Source organism: Pyrus communis, chromosome 8 (genome assembly GCF_963583255.1).
Source record: "Pyrus communis chromosome 8, drPyrComm1.1, whole genome shotgun sequence".
NCBI classification, from domain to species: domain Eukaryota; kingdom Viridiplantae; phylum Streptophyta; class Magnoliopsida; order Rosales; family Rosaceae; genus Pyrus; species Pyrus communis.
The window spans coordinates 22,251,944-22,270,383 of NC_084810.1; the positions used below are offsets into that span (position 1 = coordinate 22,251,944).

Sequence of the window (18,440 nt, forward strand, 5' to 3'; positions counted from 1 at the left end):
AAGCCAGTTTCATACGATTTCTCAAACGCACCCCAACCATTCCAATACACCCGGCCCCATGCGGGCACTCCTAACAAAAGCCAGCACACTCACTATTTCAGCCTTTTGTACATTTTTGTTCCGACTTCCATCACTATTGCCTACTTCACGAGTCGTTTTACTGTACAACAATGTACATTCACCTGTTAAGTTGCCTTAATCCATCGAACAAATAATTAATCATTAAATTCAGCAATGTATGTCACGCTTGTGTTGTTGCTTCACACCCAAGATTCACGCGGGCCCCCCAGATTAGAGTGTGTCCGTCCAGGCGTCTCTTGTGTGTGTGCAACCACGTGTGCGATGTTCTGTGAACCCACGGGGGCTCACGCATGAGAGAGAGAGAGAGAGAGAACACCAAATGAGTAAACGAGAAGGAAAATAAGTAATATTTGGCCTCATATTTCCATTTCAAAGAGGGGCTACACCCCATACTGGAAAAACTTGTGTTTATTGAAATTCAAGTGAAAGGCAACATACCATTCACTCACTATATGCACATGTACATAGATTAAACACTTTCACTCACAATACATATGTATTGCTTCATATTTTGCTTCTGACATTTACTGATCTGCGAAACTGACTCCTGTTATCTTCCCGGGGATCATGAATCAAAAACCAATACAGGTTAAGGCGCCAACTGCAGATTTTTTACAATGTTAACCCGGGCAAATGAAGATATACCGTAACGTCAAGAGGCAATCACTGTAAAACTAGACCCTCCCGACTGGAGACAGCGGGGGATATGAGGCATATCTTGCAGGAACTTCCCCTTCCATTTGATTTGGAGCACTTAATCCATCATTTTGCATTAACATCGTTTCCTCAAAAGGTTTCTCTTGTACCGAGTTCCTTGACCCGGAGAACTCACATAGATTCCGACTATCTAATACTGCTATACAAATAGAGAATGCTTGCAAGACTGAGAGTGAAGGATTGAACTCAACTGAATGGATCCCATCTTTGAATGGGGCCAAACTAAAAGCAGGCTGGTTTTCTTGGATTCCTCCCTGTGGATATGAAATAAAGCAAAGGGCACAATTAGCTGGAGTTTATAGAGGCAAAAAGATCGTCACCATGGTTAATGGAAAACACCATACCTCAGAAAAAAGCTCAAACCGATCTGGGATGTGGCGAACTTTACGTGAAGTCAATTTTTTCTCGCTGACTTGATTCTGATTGTCAAATATCCTGAGTTTGCAACCCAAATCCCAACCTCCACAGTCACATGATCCCCCTGAAATCCAACGTTCAATCAGTGATGATGGTCCTCCGTTGCTTGGTAGACTATGGGTACCACTAGGAAGTATCACTGTTGTGCTAATAAGGCCTTGAGTACCAACAAAAGGCTTACCGTCTACAGCTTCCCCTGAATAAGAATGCCGTCTTACCCTTGACAAACACTCATCTGAACCAACCGCAGGAAATATACTACAGTTATCCCTGTCACGCCAAACTGCGGTAGACTGCTGATTGATCTTTTTCGGGATTTTTACAACAGCAGCGGCAAGCTCATCATTTGGCTGGAATTCTGAGGTTTGACAATCTGCCTGTCGCAGGTTTACAGAGAATAAAACAAACTCTCTTACGCTAAAGCCATCCAATCTGACCAAATTGGGAAACTGAGAATCAGCAACCTTCATTTGAGCAACAACATTACGGACATAGTCACGACTCTTGCTTTTGCTGCCTTGATGCATCCAAATTCCAATCTTTTTCTTGACGTCCCGGATGCTGAAGAATGTGTAGATGCAGCTGCAGTCATCATTTTTGGAGGTATTTAACTTCTTCATTGTGGCTGCAAGTATGTCAATGTCATTCTCAACCGCAAATGTGAACAAGGGCTGGCCATTCTTAACTGCAACTCGTAGAAGAGCTTGAACTGCTGCGGATCCACTCTTCTTGACCATAGCTGACTCATTGACATTAATTGTCCTACAACCAGTCATACCTAGTTTTACCTTCCCTGGCTGCTCAGACAAAGAATCCACCCACCCCTCAGATGATTTGCGCACCTTATTTTTTGATATGGAACCTTTCTCTGATGACTCCACTACGTGATGGCAGTTAGCCACCTTTGGCTTCAGCAGTGGATCCAGTAACCTTCTCAGAGGGCTCGACTTGGATCTGCCAGTGGCATTGGACTTATCACCATCTGAAGCATCCGTGAAAGTGGAAGCCACAGTGTTCTCGGAACCAGGGTTGGCCGAAAAAGATGTTGAGCTCAGCTGCTGTACATCTGAACAGTCCTTGGAACTGGAACTCTTGCCCGTCTTGCCCACACCAATGCTAAACCGGCGAAACGGTGAAGTGCTCCTTACTTTTTCAGCAGTTGCTTTGCTTGGTTTCAGTTCCAATCCTTTATAAGGCTCACTTATAGTTGAAGATGTGGATGCTACAGCTGGTTTTTTCTCTTCTACTTTTATGCCTCTCGATGAGCTTGTTCCTGTTTTAAATGATTGTGTTGCTGAGCTAGGTACACTAGATTGCAATCTGATACTCGTAGCATCTGTAGAGCCAAGCTGTTTTACCAAAGAGTGTTGACTTTCATCTTCAGAAGAAAAAGGGCATGAGTGTGACAAAACAGTTCTGAGCTCTGCATGACAGGCCTCCTTAGGTCTATCTGAAAATCTTCCTTGGGTTGCTTTTGCTTCTCTTTGATGAAGCAGTTTTATTGAATCAGATAGGTTGGAAACACCAGAATCTTTGTTTGCAGGAAAATCTCTTGGCAAAAGCAGAACAACTTTCTGGCATCCTTCAGGGATATCTCGTTCAGAACTTTCTGAATAAGATTTATGTAAGTTCTCTGATTTCTTCATTAATTCACCATGAGCTGCAGTTTCATGCAGGCCATTCCGCAAAACTCCTTTTTTTGGCTCACTCTTTGGGTCCGAATCTTTTCTCATGTACTGTTCCACCCTGATGTCTGGGCGGTTTTTGCATAAAGACTTATCTGTTCCAATGAAATTTTCCAGCCCATTCAAGGTGCTACTCCCACCACCTTTTAGATCTTTCAACGTTTCAACCCTCTCTCTAAAACAGTTGACAACTTCAGAATGGCCTTCTGTTGGAGATTTGACGAAATGAGATTCCAGTGAAGGACGATGCACCCTCGGATGAGCAGGAGAACAACTCTGGCCTCGGCTAGAATGGGTTGATGATTCATCCGTCGAAAAACATGAGGTTGTATTACTACTAGATGGTGAATTCCTGCTACTTCTGAATGGCATCTGTTTATGTCTATGCTGCCATTTTTCTAGGCGTCCCCAGTCTAGGACACCTACATTTAAAACTTTCTCCTGAAGGTTTTTACCTCTCTCAAGGTAACTTGGCAACTTGGACATGTACTTAACAAGTTCATCTTCTTCACTCTTCTTTCTATCAATCCGCTGTTTTTGGCGGTTCCCAATAGAATTAGGTGGGATACCATTTACATCTTTTGTAATCTCATAATGGAGATCAGCACAGGACAAACTAGCCTTTCTTGATTTGGACTGCTCTTCTTGGTTTATGGTTGCAGTTGTTGGACATGATATGCTTCCAGACGTTCCTAGAGATTGTTGATCGTTGGAATTCCTTCTGGATTCTCTGCAGCCATCCATGGTAGTATCTGCTATGTCGTGGTTTATCGTACGTGAATACTCTTGCTAAAAGGAAGCTCCATATGTTTCTTATTCAAGTGCACAGTTGCACTGATTCACAAGAATGCTGGCCAATCTGAGAGTAAAAACAAAGAGAAAGTTGAATACAGAAGCCCTAAAATTTAAATACCAAAACAAGGTTATTCAAATTAAAGGGAAGGTAATGACACCATGAATACTACATGTATAGACATGCTAAGTGCCATTCCCGCTCACTAACTATATTCGTTAATCAACATCTGAAACTTTACCCTTTCCACAAATCAAGAAGCAAAGCAAAAAAGTCACAGCTTTTTTAAACAAGAAATAAACTAAGTTTAAGTCTCCCTAGTAAAGCCACCTGAATAAGGTGGAGGCTCTCCCCCGTAACTTTTCCTCGACATTTTAGACTACATTACTGTCATTTGGAGATAAACAACACTCTAATTGCAGTATTTACTACAAGTCCACAACAACATCAAAACTCCGGAATCTATCACAAACGAGATCCTATTTTCCAGAAAACTCCGTAACGAAAATACAGAAAACCCACAACACAACAGGTATCTAAATCTTGATTCCACACTTTAATTCCGACAAAGTAGCTAAAAGATCATGCAAGCAGTCAAACAATACAAGCTCTCAAATCTTACAGTCTCAAGGACAAAAATGGCACAATGCATTCGTCCCCTCTGCTCAATAAAAGCTATCCACAATTGGGCAACTCAAAAATCTCACTTTCCTATCAGCAATATACATAATAATGCCTTTATATCGTAACTTTTCGAAAAATAAAATTCCGAAAAATTGTCATCCACACAACTCGATTGCGTTAAGAACAAGGCGAATCGACAGTGTATCAATTAAATTCATATTATTAAACAGAGACTTTCATGGCACAAAACTGAAATCTCAATGCAACAAGACAATCGGGAGATGCATATTGACAAACAGGGAAAGCAGAGAAGGAAATTCAAAACCAAGAACTTTGGTGGTCCATGGAAATTTGAAACCCCAATCTCAAAAATCATGATAAGGTAAAAACGACCTGTTGTTGGCGTCACTGTCGCCGCTAGAACTAGCGGAAACGACAAAGCTCGCCAGCTATGCCACAATCAGAAGGAGCACTCTCAAATTTCAAAATATTTTACACACGTCTGCCCCGTTTGGCAATGAGAAGGAAATCACAGGGGAAAAAGAAGGACACAATGCTGAAAAGGTGAGATTTTTCTCACTTTCTCAGCTGCCAAACAGTGAATATCTAAACCCCATTTGGCAATTGAAACGGAATCACAGCATAAATAAAAAGGAAATCTTTTTCTCTCAAAATAGCAAATTGAATATCCTTCAACCGACAATTTCCGAGCGGAAGAAAAACGGAAACTTGAAAACAAACCAGCATTTAAACAAGGAAACAGCAAGAAAATTTACATACATTTTCTCGGTAAACAAACAGGAAAAAAAAAAAAAAAGTCTCGTAATTTCTGACTCACACGAGTAGCATCGTATGCGTAGTACTCACCGGAGTGAATCTTCGGTTCGACGCACCGCCGTTAACGAGAACAGCGACGGGCTCGAGGGCGGAGCAGTAAGTGTCGGTGGATCATTGGTCTGTGTGAGCAGAAAGGTAACAAAAAAGCAGAGAAATCAAAGGCGGAGAGGAATCATTAGGTCAGCAGCCTCGTAATCCGAAATGCTTGCGTCTTTCTCTTCCCCAAACTCCAACGCCTCTCAGAAGCTCAGAGGAGAGAGAGAGAATCTGGAGTTAAGAGTGAGAGTGTGTGGTGGTGTTTCTGGCTGGAGCTGATTTTATTGCCGTGAGGTACAATCAGTCAAAGCTAAAGAGAGGGAGGGGGAGGGGAATTACATCCTCTCCGAGGCAAAGTCTGGGATCCTCCTAAACACGCACACTTAGATTTTGATCTAACGACTACAATTATTATGAATTTAGAAAAATTTCTTATTTATAGTCATTGAATTAAAATTCAACTGTCTGTGTTATTAGATCAGGAGGATCCCGAAAATTTGCCTCGGAAAGGATCCAATTCCAAGGGGAGGGAGAGAGGGAGGCAATCGTTTTCATCGGACGGCTGAGAGGAAGACCCGCTGTGATCGGGCGGTCGCATCGGATTACCGCCTAAGAGAGAGAGAGACAGTATATTGCTGGGTCCCACTCTGAAATGCATTATTATTTTATTTGTTTCTAATACTTTTCCACCTGTTGATCTCGTTTCGTATCATGAAGATTTCCATTATAAAGGTTGATTAAAAACCGCGGGCCCTACTGACTGGGTTGCAGAGGTTTTTATTTATTTATATTTTCTGGGAAAAGTGTTATTTACAATTTTTTTTTTTAATCTTAAGTTATTATTTTAATTTATAGTTATTTAATCGAATAAATTAAGGATAATCGAATAAATTAAAAAAATAAAAAAGGTTAAGAATAGGCCCTCTGGTGATTGTTGTTTTTATTGGCTATATCTGTTCCAATTTTCATAAAAATATATAATAATTTAGGTTTTTCCCATTACTCCGTTTTTTCTTGTGAACTTTTGTCTTTTAGTTATTTTCCATGATTCTTTTAAAAAATTGACAATTGTAATATTTTTACACAATTATCAAAGTGCATAACTTTGTGAACTTTTGTCTTTTAGCTATTTTCTATGATTAAAATTTGACAATTGTAATGTTTTTACATAATTATCAAAGTGCCTTACTTTGGCTTGATTTTAGTCTGGTATTGCAAGTAGCCGTCTTTTTAAATAATCTTTATTGTTTGATTTTTTTAGTTTACAATTCAATTTTATGAAGATAATTTTTAATTTTTGAAACTACTCAGTAGTCTTATACTATTGTAAATAACCAGATTAAAATAGTTCTTTCACGTGTACATGATCTTTCTCTAATTTTCTAACACAAAGCCCTTCATGAACATGGTATATGTAGGGATTGCTCTCAACAAATATGGCTTATTCCCTTGCACTAGTAATTAATGTCATTTATACCTAAATAATTATCATTTAAGTAATTATGAAAAGGAAAATGCACAAACTTGGTTTTATTTTGATTACTTTTATTATTGTTACAGTTACAAAGAAGAGGAATGCTAGTTACGTTTTTTATCTGAGTGTATTTTTGCCCACAACCTTATTTATTGAAAGATAATAAAATTTGAGATTTGTGTCTATCCGCTATATAAATCTTGAAATTTAAGCTCATTTACCAGTGATAAATGTGATGGCGAGCATTATCATCACTTAGGTTGGTGAACAAATACATCCTCTTTTCATCTACCTTTTTCGACTTGCAGTTCTCATTCACTATGACATGCGTCATCCACCATCACTTGAACCTAAAAATTTAATATGTTTAAAATTTGAAAATTCATTTTTCATACATTTATCTTTTTTATTTCTTACTAATTGTTTTTTTTATTCTTCCTAATTAAAAGGAAATGAAGAAACCCTCAAAGGGATTCACTTTTTTTAATCCAAAAAGATGTACCAAAATATAAAAAGGATATGCTTTTGAACCAGTGCCTGGGTTTAAAGGGACCACTTTCAACCAAAAAGGGGATCAAAGAGAGGAGCAGTGGAAAAAATAATTAAAGTAAAAGGTGAGGATGTGATGATATGCAAAAGGAAGTGACCTCTTAAATTAATAGAAGAATATGCAGATAAAAAGGGAATTTCAGATAAAAAGAGCATGATTATATTACAATGTAGATCCAAGTTGCTGACTTCGTAACGGTATTCTATTTTTTTTTGTATGTTTGGAAAAATTGTACAACCATTGAAGATATCATTTCTACTTTTCACATCGAGCTCTACACTTACACATTGTTACTAACAATGACTATTCGGTCTAGCGACTTTCAATCTTTATTTTTTGAAGAAGCTCTTGAATTATAATGTCATGGATGATAGTTTGTTGTGTTGCTGAATCTTCGAAGGGGAAAAAAAAAAAAGGCAAACCATATAGATAATTTGAAGTACAGTTACAAAGTATTAAGTATAATATGGTATTATGGTATAAACCTCCCATAAAAAAAAAGAGTCAAAACAATGAATTAACATATGTTTTGTTGAACAAACTGAAATTAGAGTGGTTACTCAATACTACCATTTGATGGTATTCTTCTTCATTTATAAGTAAGAGGTCTTAGGTTTGAATCTCATGGATAGCGATTTCGATACCAAATTAGGTTAACCATTGTGTGGCTTAGCCGAACTTCGACTCCACCTCCCCTTAATGTAAAAATATATTGCTGTACCCAAAACTAAAATTAGAGCGAGGATCCTCTACAACTCCATATATTTTGTATAACCTAACAACTCGTTTGGTCCATTTCAGAATTAATCTAATCATCCAAATTGTTTATTTTGTAGTCATCAATCAAAGATCGTGCTTGCAAAGTCCACTCAAAACATGAACCTATTAGTCATTGATAACTATCGTGGACATTTCATTGTTTATTGACAAAGTTCTGCTTATATTTATGTGGTCACAACTAGATGCCTAAATACATTTCAACTTGAGTGAAAATTTGTAAAGATCATCTTTCAATGATATCTTCAAAACAATATGTTTAGATCATACGAAACAAGAAAATGATTTTCACGCACCCTTTTAAATCTCTCACACATATTCTCATTCACGCACCCTTGAATCAAATTAAAAATAAAAAAATCATAAAAGAGAGAACTTTCACCGGACGGTAACCTCCACCCCCCTCCTCGCTGACCACTGTCGAATCGCCAGCCAAAATGGGAAGTTTGTATTATAAAATTTGAAATTATGTGTGGAAGATGTTTATTGGGTTCAAATATATTATTTTGAAGTTAAATCTTGATCAAATTGTGCTATATAAAAAATAAAAAATTGCAAGACTTGTACCTTATAAAATGCATATAAATTGATTTAACAAGATACCCCTCCATACGAGCTAACATGATTCATCCCAAAATATAGATCCATCCATGTGCTAAATATTATTGCCAAATGGACCAAATAATATTCAACAAATTTTAACTTTTATGATGATTGTTACCATTTAAGCGTTATTGAAATATGATTGTTCAAAATAAAAAATAAAATTCAAAGTGCTAGTTGATAACAGATTGTAAAATGATATTGTTGTACACAACAATTTCTTGGAGATCATCATGAGTGCCTTTGCCCAATATTGACTTTGTTATTGGAATCCAAAGCAACTTGAAGTAGGAACTTCATGATCTGTGCGTCACAATTATGTGGTTCTTTGTACCCATATAACTTTCATCAAGGATACAACAACGCTTTATCTTATTAGGTGGGATTGGTTGTATGAATTCTAGAACGTCACTGCGCTCAGTTTTGTACAAAGTCTCTTGTTAGCTCCAAGTACACTATGTCTTTCTTACAACCTCTTTCCTTGTCTTCCTCTACCAATTTTACCTTGAGTCTCTATCTCATAATCACATATTTTCTGAGTCTCTGTCTCATAATCACATCTTTTAACTAAATCATTTGTTGGTCTTCGGTTCACAGTGTATAAACCACCTTAACTGATTTCTCTAATCTTATCGGTTAAGTCAAAATTTTTTTTTTTTTATAACTACACTTCTATGACTATATAAATGTTTTACTGATATTAGCATCATATTTTTCTTTACATGCTTTTTCTAATACAACGAAGTATTAAACTAAGCGGTGGAAAGGCTAAATTACACAATGATCTATTCATATTTATTTGTTTCGAACTTATCATTTACGATAATCAAACCTAAAACATATTCATAAGTAATTAAAAATAGGGGCTTTTAAATCTAGGTCCAAAAACAAAGGTAGTTTTTTAACTAAGTCCAGTTATCCAATTACATATTTTTATACCAATTTTGCCCTTTTAGATAAAAATATTTAAATTCTTTAATGTTTGTATCATTTATTCAGTTTTTAATTTTGAATATTTAAATACTGACTAAAATATTATCTAGTAACCACCTAATGATGTTTACCTACAAAACCGATATAATTTAGTAACTACCTATTGTATAGGAAGAAAAATACTTTATACCAACAAAACAGATGTAATCTACCTACAAAACAAAAATAAACTACCTATTGTATAGGAAGAAAAATGCTTTATACCTACAAAATAGATATAATCTACCAACAAAATAAAAATAAACTACCTATTGTATAGGAAGAAAAATGTTGAACCTCCATGGCAGAACATTAGAATAGAAATATGATATAATATACCTCTATTAAAGGAACAAATACTAAACAAAAAAAAGGAACAAATACCAAGTTTCAGGTTACCTTTATGATACACACAAAAATATAATAGAGCAAATATAAATGCATGATATTGTATTATTGCTTGCAATTGATACTGTATTGCCGAACGAATATGTAAAAAAATTGTGAAAGCTATGTAAAAACTGAAATTGTCATGAAGGAATTTGGAGGGAGGAACACAAAATATCACCCATGAAAGATGAGAGAAGAAAGATGATGATTGATTCCATGATCTAACAAAGGGAATTGTTTAGAAGAAGGAAAAAAAAGGAGGGATGAAACGGACTGGGGGTTGAGATTTTATTGCTATAACTAATCCTACAATTAAGGGATTATTTAAACCACAAATAATCATATAATTAAGAAATTTTGAATATTTACTACAATTTATAAGTCTAAGGGATAAATATGGTACAAATTATAAATAAGCTTACGTGGAATATCAATTATTGGACCTATTTCAATGCAGTGGACTAATTATAGTAATGGCTCACAAAATTGGATCTATATCAAATTATCCCTTAAAAATAACACTAGACTGTAGTCCTAACAACCACTTTACATATTTGTTGAGGCTGAGAAGCACTAAAAAGCTACCCAGCTACCGAACCAAATTCTCAGGCCCGTCTCACAGCAAGGGCAAGAACAAAAGGGCAAAACAAAGCCCAACATAAACGTAAAGGAAGATTGCAATTCTCCCATCTTGGCAATTGGCGTGAACAAGGTCTGTCATGCTTATGCAGTAGAGGGTGCATGACAACAAAACTACCATAAAAGCATTATATTCATGCACAAAAAATGGGATCCTTGTGCAGAAACTTCACCGACTATGACCAAACATGAAATGAGCCAGCTTTTGGAAATCCATTGCTATTGCTTTCTATGTAAAGTTGTATGTAAAGTTGATACGAACATACCATTCACCGTAAGGTATCTCTGTAAGTTATAACCACAAGTAGTTTCTTACTGGTTCGTTACACAGAAGATCAAGCAATAACATACATGATTCTTCTTCATAAGTTCATTTCTGTTCATCCCATGCAAACAAAAATACATATGCATCTTCTCCTAGTTTTCGTTGCAAGAACGGTAGTCTTCCATTTTTTTACACCTATTTAGCTGGAAATCTAGTCTTGAGTACAAGATTCACAGAGATAAACCTGGAACATGTGAGCCTAGTGATGCTTCTCTTTTCAATGCTGAAAATGCACAATCAATCGCAGGGGACGTTGTATACACGGTATTATATGCCAACTCGGCTAGGACACTGGCAAAAATTGTAACAAAACATAAACTTAGAAAAAGCTCACACCAAATACAAGAGACACTACAGCACTACACATTAAACTCTTATACTGTCATGCAAATCTTGCTCTATATGAAGTCAAGCATAAATTCAAGCAGCATAAATTTTTAAAACGAAAATTGGACACCATCCTGACTGCATTCATACAATAAGAAGAAACAATACCAGGCACCAAACTACACAAGAGAAGACATTACAAGAAGCAAACTCGAACATGCTCAATCCTTCTCTTTGATAAGCCATTTCCAAATTTGCATTTCCGAAACATTATTCTAGTTTCAGTGCACAAGGGAAGATGCTACATTTGATCATCATAGTAAACTGATTTGAAAAAACACACTACCTTATCTAACAAAAAAAATGTACCAATGGACGATACAACTGATTGACTGAAAAAGCACATCCAAGTATAACAGATTGGGTTAAATTCCCTAAAAAAAGAGGAAATACGTATCAAGTTGCTTGAACTTCAGCTGCTGGAGCACTTTCTGTAGGATTAGTCGTACTTGGAACAATTTCAGTCTTTGAGTTGGGAATGTATCTCCAACCACACTTGTGGACTCCACTTATTTTCTTGGGGGCATCTGCAGCTGGCAAGCCTGCAACAAATTCAACTACATTAATTTTCATATAAAAGAGTAACATAAAATCTACAAAACTAACCCATAAAATAATCAACTATTATTAGCTTAGTAGTCCTGACTCACAAGACTCACAACTACAGGTCTAACGCAGAACTCTAAAGAATTAGTACTAAATACATAAATGACAAACAAATAGAGGATCGAGACTCTGTAACAAAAAGGAACCTCATATTCATATACGCAGGTTGTACAGATGCATTATGTTTGTATATGCAAGCGCATAGTGGAGGTGTAAAGAGAGTCAATATCCCGAATCCCGTACACAGTTCTCACTTACTAATTATAACTCAAATTAGGCTGCATGTTCAGTCGCAAAGAAAAATACTGTGACCAGGGAAGCGCTCTGGATACAAACTAAATAACACAAATAACTACCAACCATTCAGGGTGTTCCATTTTCAAATGAATGAAGACGATCATTCTTCTCAGAATGCACCCAAAATCATGGAAACAGAATAAAAGGTTACATGTTTTGGATCACCGTGATACATAACAACGATATGAACAACTTGTGAGAACACCAATATCGATCAGATCAGTAAACCCATTTAAGTAAATCCAGGTACAAATGAAACTCAATTGAACCGAGAACACGAAAAAGTTCAAATTCCATGAAATGTAAAGCTGAACACTGACCTTCCTTATGAACGATTCCCCATGCCTTGCCATGTCTACCATCCTGAAAAATTAAAATCCACATAAACCCTAAACCATTAAACCCCTGACACAATGATAACAACAAACAATAAAAAGGAAATATGAATTAACATTCCCTCATTTTGTACTAGCAATCAAATCAAATGTAAAAGTTTAGGGTAAAAGAAATCCCAACTTTGTAATCATTTCCCACATTTTCCCAGTAACCAAACAGAGCAAAAACCGCAACAAAATCTGGAAAAAATTGATAGCAATCAATACCTTGTAAAGATTGATTTTGGTAATCTGGTAAGAGACGCCGACCCAGTGGGTCTTAGCCATTTGGTACCCCAATCCCCAGCTGGGAAGAAACTGGGCCACCTCGAACAGGTTCTTCTTCTTCTTCCGCTTGGGTTTCTTTGAAGCCGAAGAAGGAGAAGCGGCGGCGGAAGTTGGGTTTTGGGAAGCAGTGCTAAAGCTTCTGAGGAAGCTCGATGTGAGCCTCCAGAGGCCTCCGGTTCGATCCGTTAATGCTCTGTTTGCAAGACCGCTCGCCATTTTCCGGTTCGGCTTTCTCACTCTCTCCGTTCTCGGCTTCTTTCGGGTAAATTGTGTTTTGCTGGGGAGGCGGAACTCGTTTGAGAGGCTTCCGGTTATCACGGAATGACCTCGCGAGTTTTCTTGAATTGTTAAAATACCCCTATTTCCTTAGGTGAGTTTTTTTTTTTTGTTGGGTGCATTGATATTTTTGCATTGAGGGGAGGAGGAGCTAGGCTAAGCTATACAATGGGTAGCTTAATTTGGTATCGAATTCGTCATCCATGAGATTCGAAGCTAAGACCTCTTACTTCCAAGTGAAGAGGAATATCATCATATAGTAGTATTCTTGTAGGAGATATCCCACATTAATGGCAGATTAATTTCTTTGTTAGCTGAGTTTAGTAGTGTGAGCTTGTAAACGAATGGAGCATTAAAACGGATATTCGCTTGAGGGAAGTTAAAACGGGTGGTAAAGGTGTTGCAATCTATTCACAGAGTTGTGCGAAGTTGTATTAAGCACATCCTATACTACTCAGTTTAGTAGAGCACCCCACCCTTAATCCTTTCCCCATGCAGTTCAAGTTCACATAAGGTGGCAACATACTTTTGGCATCTAGGTCAAATGATAGCCCCAAAACAGAGCTGGTGATCCTATATAATGTATCCTTGGGAATTCAAACTAGGATTGGGGTCCAAACATTTGTTGACTTTCCTCTTGAACAAACCCTTCAAATTTAGGGATTTTTGAGAAAAATGTACGATATTCATTGATAACAAAGATAATACGTACCCAATCGAATTTATAAATTTTTCGATACGGTCTAATAACCATTTAAATGTAAGACCCCCATTTAACATTGCAATAAAATTATTATTTCTTACATGCGATGAGTGTAAGCCCCAGTTTGGGGTTGAGGTGCTTTTTAAAAAAGCTACCATGAAAAAAAGCTGGTAAGAATTTTGGTGTTTGGTAAACATCCCAAAACAGCTTAATTTCAAAGTTTCACATGAAAAAAAGCCAAAAAGTGGAAGCTGCATTTTGCAGCTTCCAGAAGCCGCTTATTTTTTCCAAAACGCGGAGCTACAGTACCCATTAATGAATTTTTTCAATTTACCAAAACTGCCCCCTCCTTTCTCCTTTCTCCTTCTCCCGATCCTACACTCTGCACTCTCTCTTTCTCTATCACAAAAAACCCTCTTCCCTCCCGCCGCTGCACCTCTTCCTCCTCCTCTTTTTCGTTTCTCTCCGCACAACCGCCGTCCGCCGTCGCTGCACCTCTTTCTCCAACGCCACACCACAGCTTTAAGCCTAAGCACTTCTGTGCCCTCTCCTAGAAAGTCCTCGAGCCCTCAATTCCAAAATAAATACAAAGTTTTAGCTCGCTCCAATTACCCGCAGCTCCAGCACCCGCTCCATGCCGTTTTCTTTGAGGCAAAACAAAATAAATACAAAGTTTCAAACTTTAAAAAATAAGAAGGAGGCCAGAGTAATTTGAGGTGGATCGGAAGAAAAAAGGAAGATGGGAGAAGACAGAGGTACAGAGAAAAGAGAGGTAAACAGTGGGCGGAGAAAAAGAGAGGTTTAGATAGAGAGAAGATGTCGAACAAAGAAAAAAAAGTTGAAAGAAGATGATTCTAGAAAGAAGAAAAAAGGTAAAATATTAGTATTTGATTAAATTTAATAATAAAATTTGATGAATGTATCTAATTAGACTTTTAAGTACATTAACAATATTGTACTAATGAATTCTAACTATTCAGTCTAAAATATTTCAATTGAAGTAGTTTGTCATACTAATTAATATTTAAGATAAAGTTTATAAATATGTTTGTTTTACAAATAAAGTATATTTAGTAATTCACCTTTATTGGTTAAGAAAATTAAATTAATGGCACATCTAGTATTATACCCTTTTTGGTCATTTTACACAGTCACAGCTGTTTTACATAAAAGTTTACCAAACACTATCATACTGCTTTTTTTTCCAAAAGCACTTTCACAAAAAAGTTTACCAAACACTCTGCTGGCTTTTTTTCACAGCCGCTTTTTTTCACAGCACAACAGAAGCAGCTTTTTTTCAAAGCACAGCAATACCAAACCAGCCCTAAGCATAAACTAATAAGTGTATAGTGTATACAAAATTCTTCTTGTCATAAGCAGTCATGTGACTAGCATGTGAGAGATATGAAGAGTGTACACACTGTTGCACAAGGAACAGTGGTATGGTGACCACCACATGAGGGGATACTTTGAGAAGGGAGAAAGAAGTCGAACCGAAAGCAGAGATGACAGATTTGATTAAACAACGAGAAAGAGAGGCCATAGATTTGCGCTCGGTAACGCTTGGATATCTTCAACGGCGGAGGGTGAATTCGAATTTTGAACCATTGCCAACATTGTGCAGCTGGATCCGAGCTTACCAACAACATTCATGGTAAACTCCGGTCGATGTTTACCATGAATCTTTGGGTACCTACATTTTTTTTTTTAATTTATCAAGTTGTTCGAGGCCCTTAATCTTTTTTTTTTTTAAGGAAAACTAACGAAAAATCTAAAAAAACTTCCCTTTTAATAAAAAAACCCTTTTTGTATAATGAATAGTACCAAGAAAATGTATAAATGTGATTTTTCGTTAAAAATGAACAGTACCATAAGTGTTTCGTTAAAATTACCTTTTTTTTATTTTTTTTATTAGGTTGTTGCAACGCCTCATTAAACAAGGAAGTAATGTATCCGTAAGCGCGCTCCGGAGAAATCTATAGCCCCCCATAAAGATTAAGCTTCTGAATGCTACAAGTAGGTTTCCATATTGTCAAAAAGAGGGAAATATCCCCGCTTATCGTCGATGGTATGCCAAAACCTTGATATGCCAAAACCTTGATACCACTATTACTACTGAAGAGAGGAGCGCGACAAGCAATTAACAAATGCTAGAAAGCAAATATATCATCACTACCGCAAATCCATAATGTCGAAAATAAGAAAGTTACAGCACAGAGCAGCAACTGGAAGTTGATATTAAAACTCGTCCATCAATATCTCTCTCAACCGGAAATTCATTCATTCACATGCAAACGCACTAAACTGCAAACGGCACCAAGCTTTGATGATAGAAATTACATTTCCTCCTCATACTCTTGCTGCTCATCCTCGTATTCCTCCTCATCAGCTGTTGCATCTTGGTACTGCTGGTACTCGGACACAAGATCATTCATGTTGCTCTCAGCTTCAGTGAACTCCATCTCGTCCATGCCTTCACCAGTGTACCAATGCAAGAAAGCCTTCCTCCTGAACATGGCAGTGAACTGCTCGCTCACTCTCCTGAACATCTCCTGGATGGATGTTGAGTTCCCGATGAAGGTCGATGCCATCTTAAGACCGGTTGGTGGGATGTCACAGACAGTTGACTTGACATTGTTGGGGATCCACTCAACAAAGTAGGAAGAGTTCTTGTTCTGCACATTCATCATCTGGTCATCCACTTCCTTGGTGCTCATCTTACCACGGAACATGGCTGATGCTGTTAGGTAACGTCCATGTCGGGGATCAGCAGCACACATCATGTTCTTGGAGTCCCACATTTGCTGTGTGAGCTCTGGAACAGTCAGGGCCCGGTACTGCTGAGAGCCACGTGAAGTAAGAGGAGCAAAGCCCACCATGAAAAAGTGGAGACGGGGGAAGGGGATCAGGTTAACAGCAAGCTTGCGCAGATCAGAGTTGAGCTGTCCAGGAAACCTCAGGCAGCAGGTAACTCCAGACATTGTTGCAGAGATCAAATGATTCAAATCACCAACTGCAAACATCAAAGATGAAAACAGAAATCAGCTTTCATAGTCTTTTCAGGAAGCACACATCAATGATCAATGCGTAAATAGTTCAAATATAGTACTATATTCTTCGCACATAAACAACAAAACATGCTTTCAGAACCCAACAATAAACAATGAAAGAAGCAGTGAAAATTCAATAGTGCTCACCAAATCGCATTTTCCTTCGAAATCAAATTCAAGCTTTGAAAGTATGAAACCTCATTTTCACATCAAAACCAAATGACACCTCACTTTACTTTAACAAAATTTAGATAGATCCATTCATCACCAAAACTCATTTTTCTTACGAAATGGATGAGGACGCATTACTCAACAATAAATATGAAACCTAATGTATCACATAATGAACAAACTCAAAAGCAAAACACGATTGGACACTCAAATCATGCAACAATCAATCATTCAACAGAGAATAATAACCATAGTCAAATTTCTAGAGCAAATCAAGATGCATAAGCATACAAACACTTGCAGAAAATTGATTCTCAACCAAACAACTAAGAAGATAGATCTGAGCCAACTTACAGCTGGGGGTGGTGAGCTTAAGTGTGCGGAAGCAAATATCGTAGAGGGCTTCATTGTCAAGAACCATGCACTCATCAGCATTCTCCACAAGCTGATGGACCGAAAGAGTAGCATTGTAAGGCTCCACGACAGTATCTGAGACCTTGGGAGATGGGAACACAGAAAAAGTCATCATCATCCGATCTGGGTACTCCTCCCTGATCTTCGAGATCAGAAGCGTTCCCATCCCAGATCCAGTACCACCACCCAACGAATGGCACACCTGAAACCCTGCAACACCAAACAAATCAAAATTAGGGTTTAATCGCCCATCGACCCAGAAATGAAAACCCCCAAATTTCAAACTCTCACAAAATATAATTAGGTTTTCGTCAATTCAGTAAATTAGGGTTTAACCAATACAGAATGAAACCCCCAATCTCTAAATCTCACAAATTACAGTTAGGATTTAATCATTTCAGAGTTTACACATACCTTGTAAGCAGTCGCAATTCTCCGCTTCCTTACGAACCACATCCAGAACAGAATCGATCAACTCTGCGCCCTCGGTGTAATGACCCTTGGCCCAGTTGTTCCCAGCACCCGATTGACCGAAAACGAAGTTGTCAGGGCGGAAGATCTGGCCGTACGGCCCAGATCTGATGCTGTCCATGGTTCCAGGCTCCAGATCCATGAGCACGGCGCGAGGAACATACCGGCCGCCGCTGGCCTCGTTGTAGTAGACATTAACCCGCTCAAGCTGGAGCTCGGAGTCGCCGTGGTAGCGGCCGGTGGAGTCGATGCCGTGCTCCGCGCACACCACCTCCCAGAATTTAGCACCGATCTGGTTGCCGCATTGGCCTCCCTGGATGTGAAGGATCTCACGCATTTTCGGTTCTAGGGTTCACGGCAGAGCAGATCGGCAGATCTAGAGAGAGAGAAAGAGAGAGGAAGTTTTAGAGAGAGAAAGAGAGAGGAGAGAAAGGCGCAGCGGCGGAGAATGAGGGAGCGAGTGATTGAGAGGGAGGATATATA

The 18,440-nt window shown here is 38.0% G+C and overlaps 3 protein-coding genes across 3 annotated transcripts; all 3 read right to left on the minus strand.

Annotated features, from left to right (window-relative positions):
* Positions 1-423: 423 nt before the first annotated feature.
* Positions 424-5,554, minus strand: LOC137742193 (uncharacterized). The gene is made up of 3 exons (XM_068481984.1): positions 5,185-5,554; positions 1,143-3,759; positions 424-1,052 (listed from the first exon to the last, which is right to left on the minus strand). The coding sequence occupies exons 2-3, from the start codon at positions 3,642-3,644 to the stop codon at positions 756-758; spliced, it is 2,799 nt and encodes a 932-aa protein (XP_068338085.1). The 5' UTR covers positions 3,645-3,759; positions 5,185-5,554; the 3' UTR covers positions 424-755.
* Positions 5,555-11,449: 5,895 nt separating this feature from the next.
* Positions 11,450-13,146, minus strand: LOC137743616 (uncharacterized). Its single transcript, XM_068483541.1, has 3 exons — positions 12,813-13,146; positions 12,531-12,573; positions 11,450-11,849 (listed from the first exon to the last, which is right to left on the minus strand). Exons 1-3 carry the CDS (start codon positions 13,086-13,088, stop codon positions 11,704-11,706), a joined length of 465 nt encoding a protein of 154 aa, XP_068339642.1. The 5' UTR covers positions 13,089-13,146; the 3' UTR covers positions 11,450-11,703.
* Positions 13,147-16,004: 2,858 nt separating this feature from the next.
* On the minus strand, positions 16,005-18,371 carry LOC137742107 (tubulin beta-9 chain-like). Its single transcript, XM_068481858.1, has 3 exons — positions 17,901-18,371; positions 17,427-17,696; positions 16,005-16,864 (listed from the first exon to the last, which is right to left on the minus strand). Exons 1-3 carry the CDS (start codon positions 18,292-18,294, stop codon positions 16,188-16,190), a joined length of 1,341 nt encoding a protein of 446 aa, XP_068337959.1. The 5' UTR covers positions 18,295-18,371; the 3' UTR covers positions 16,005-16,187.
* Between the last annotated feature and the right edge of the window lie 69 nt (positions 18,372-18,440).

Excerpts from the sequence above, each read along its gene's own strand:
- LOC137742193 (XM_068481984.1), bottom strand. The coding sequence starts at position 3,644 with ATGGATGGCTGCAGAGAATCCAGAAGGAATTCCAACGATCAACAATCT. Across the intron at positions 1,053-1,142 it reads GGTTTGAGCTTTTTTCTGAG|GGAGGAATCCAAGAAAACCA; the intron begins GTATGGTGTTTT and ends TCATATCCACAG.
- LOC137743616 (XM_068483541.1), bottom strand. The coding sequence starts at position 13,088 with ATGGCGAGCGGTCTTGCAAACAGAGCATTAACGGATCGAACCGGAGGC. Across the intron at positions 12,574-12,812 it reads CCAAAATCAATCTTTACAAG|GATGGTAGACATGGCAAGGC; the intron begins GTATTGATTGCT and ends TTAATTTTTCAG. Across the intron at positions 11,850-12,530 it reads GGGAATCGTTCATAAGGAAG|GCTTGCCAGCTGCAGATGCC; the intron begins GTCAGTGTTCAG and ends AATTTGTTGCAG.
- LOC137742107 (XM_068481858.1), bottom strand. The coding sequence starts at position 18,294 with ATGCGTGAGATCCTTCACATCCAGGGAGGCCAATGCGGCAACCAGATC. Across the intron at positions 17,697-17,900 it reads GAATTGCGACTGCTTACAAG|GGTTTCAGGTGTGCCATTCG; the intron begins GTATGTGTAAAC and ends TTGGTGTTGCAG. Across the intron at positions 16,865-17,426 it reads TAAGCTCACCACCCCCAGCT|TTGGTGATTTGAATCATTTG; the intron begins GTAAGTTGGCTC and ends TGATGTTTGCAG.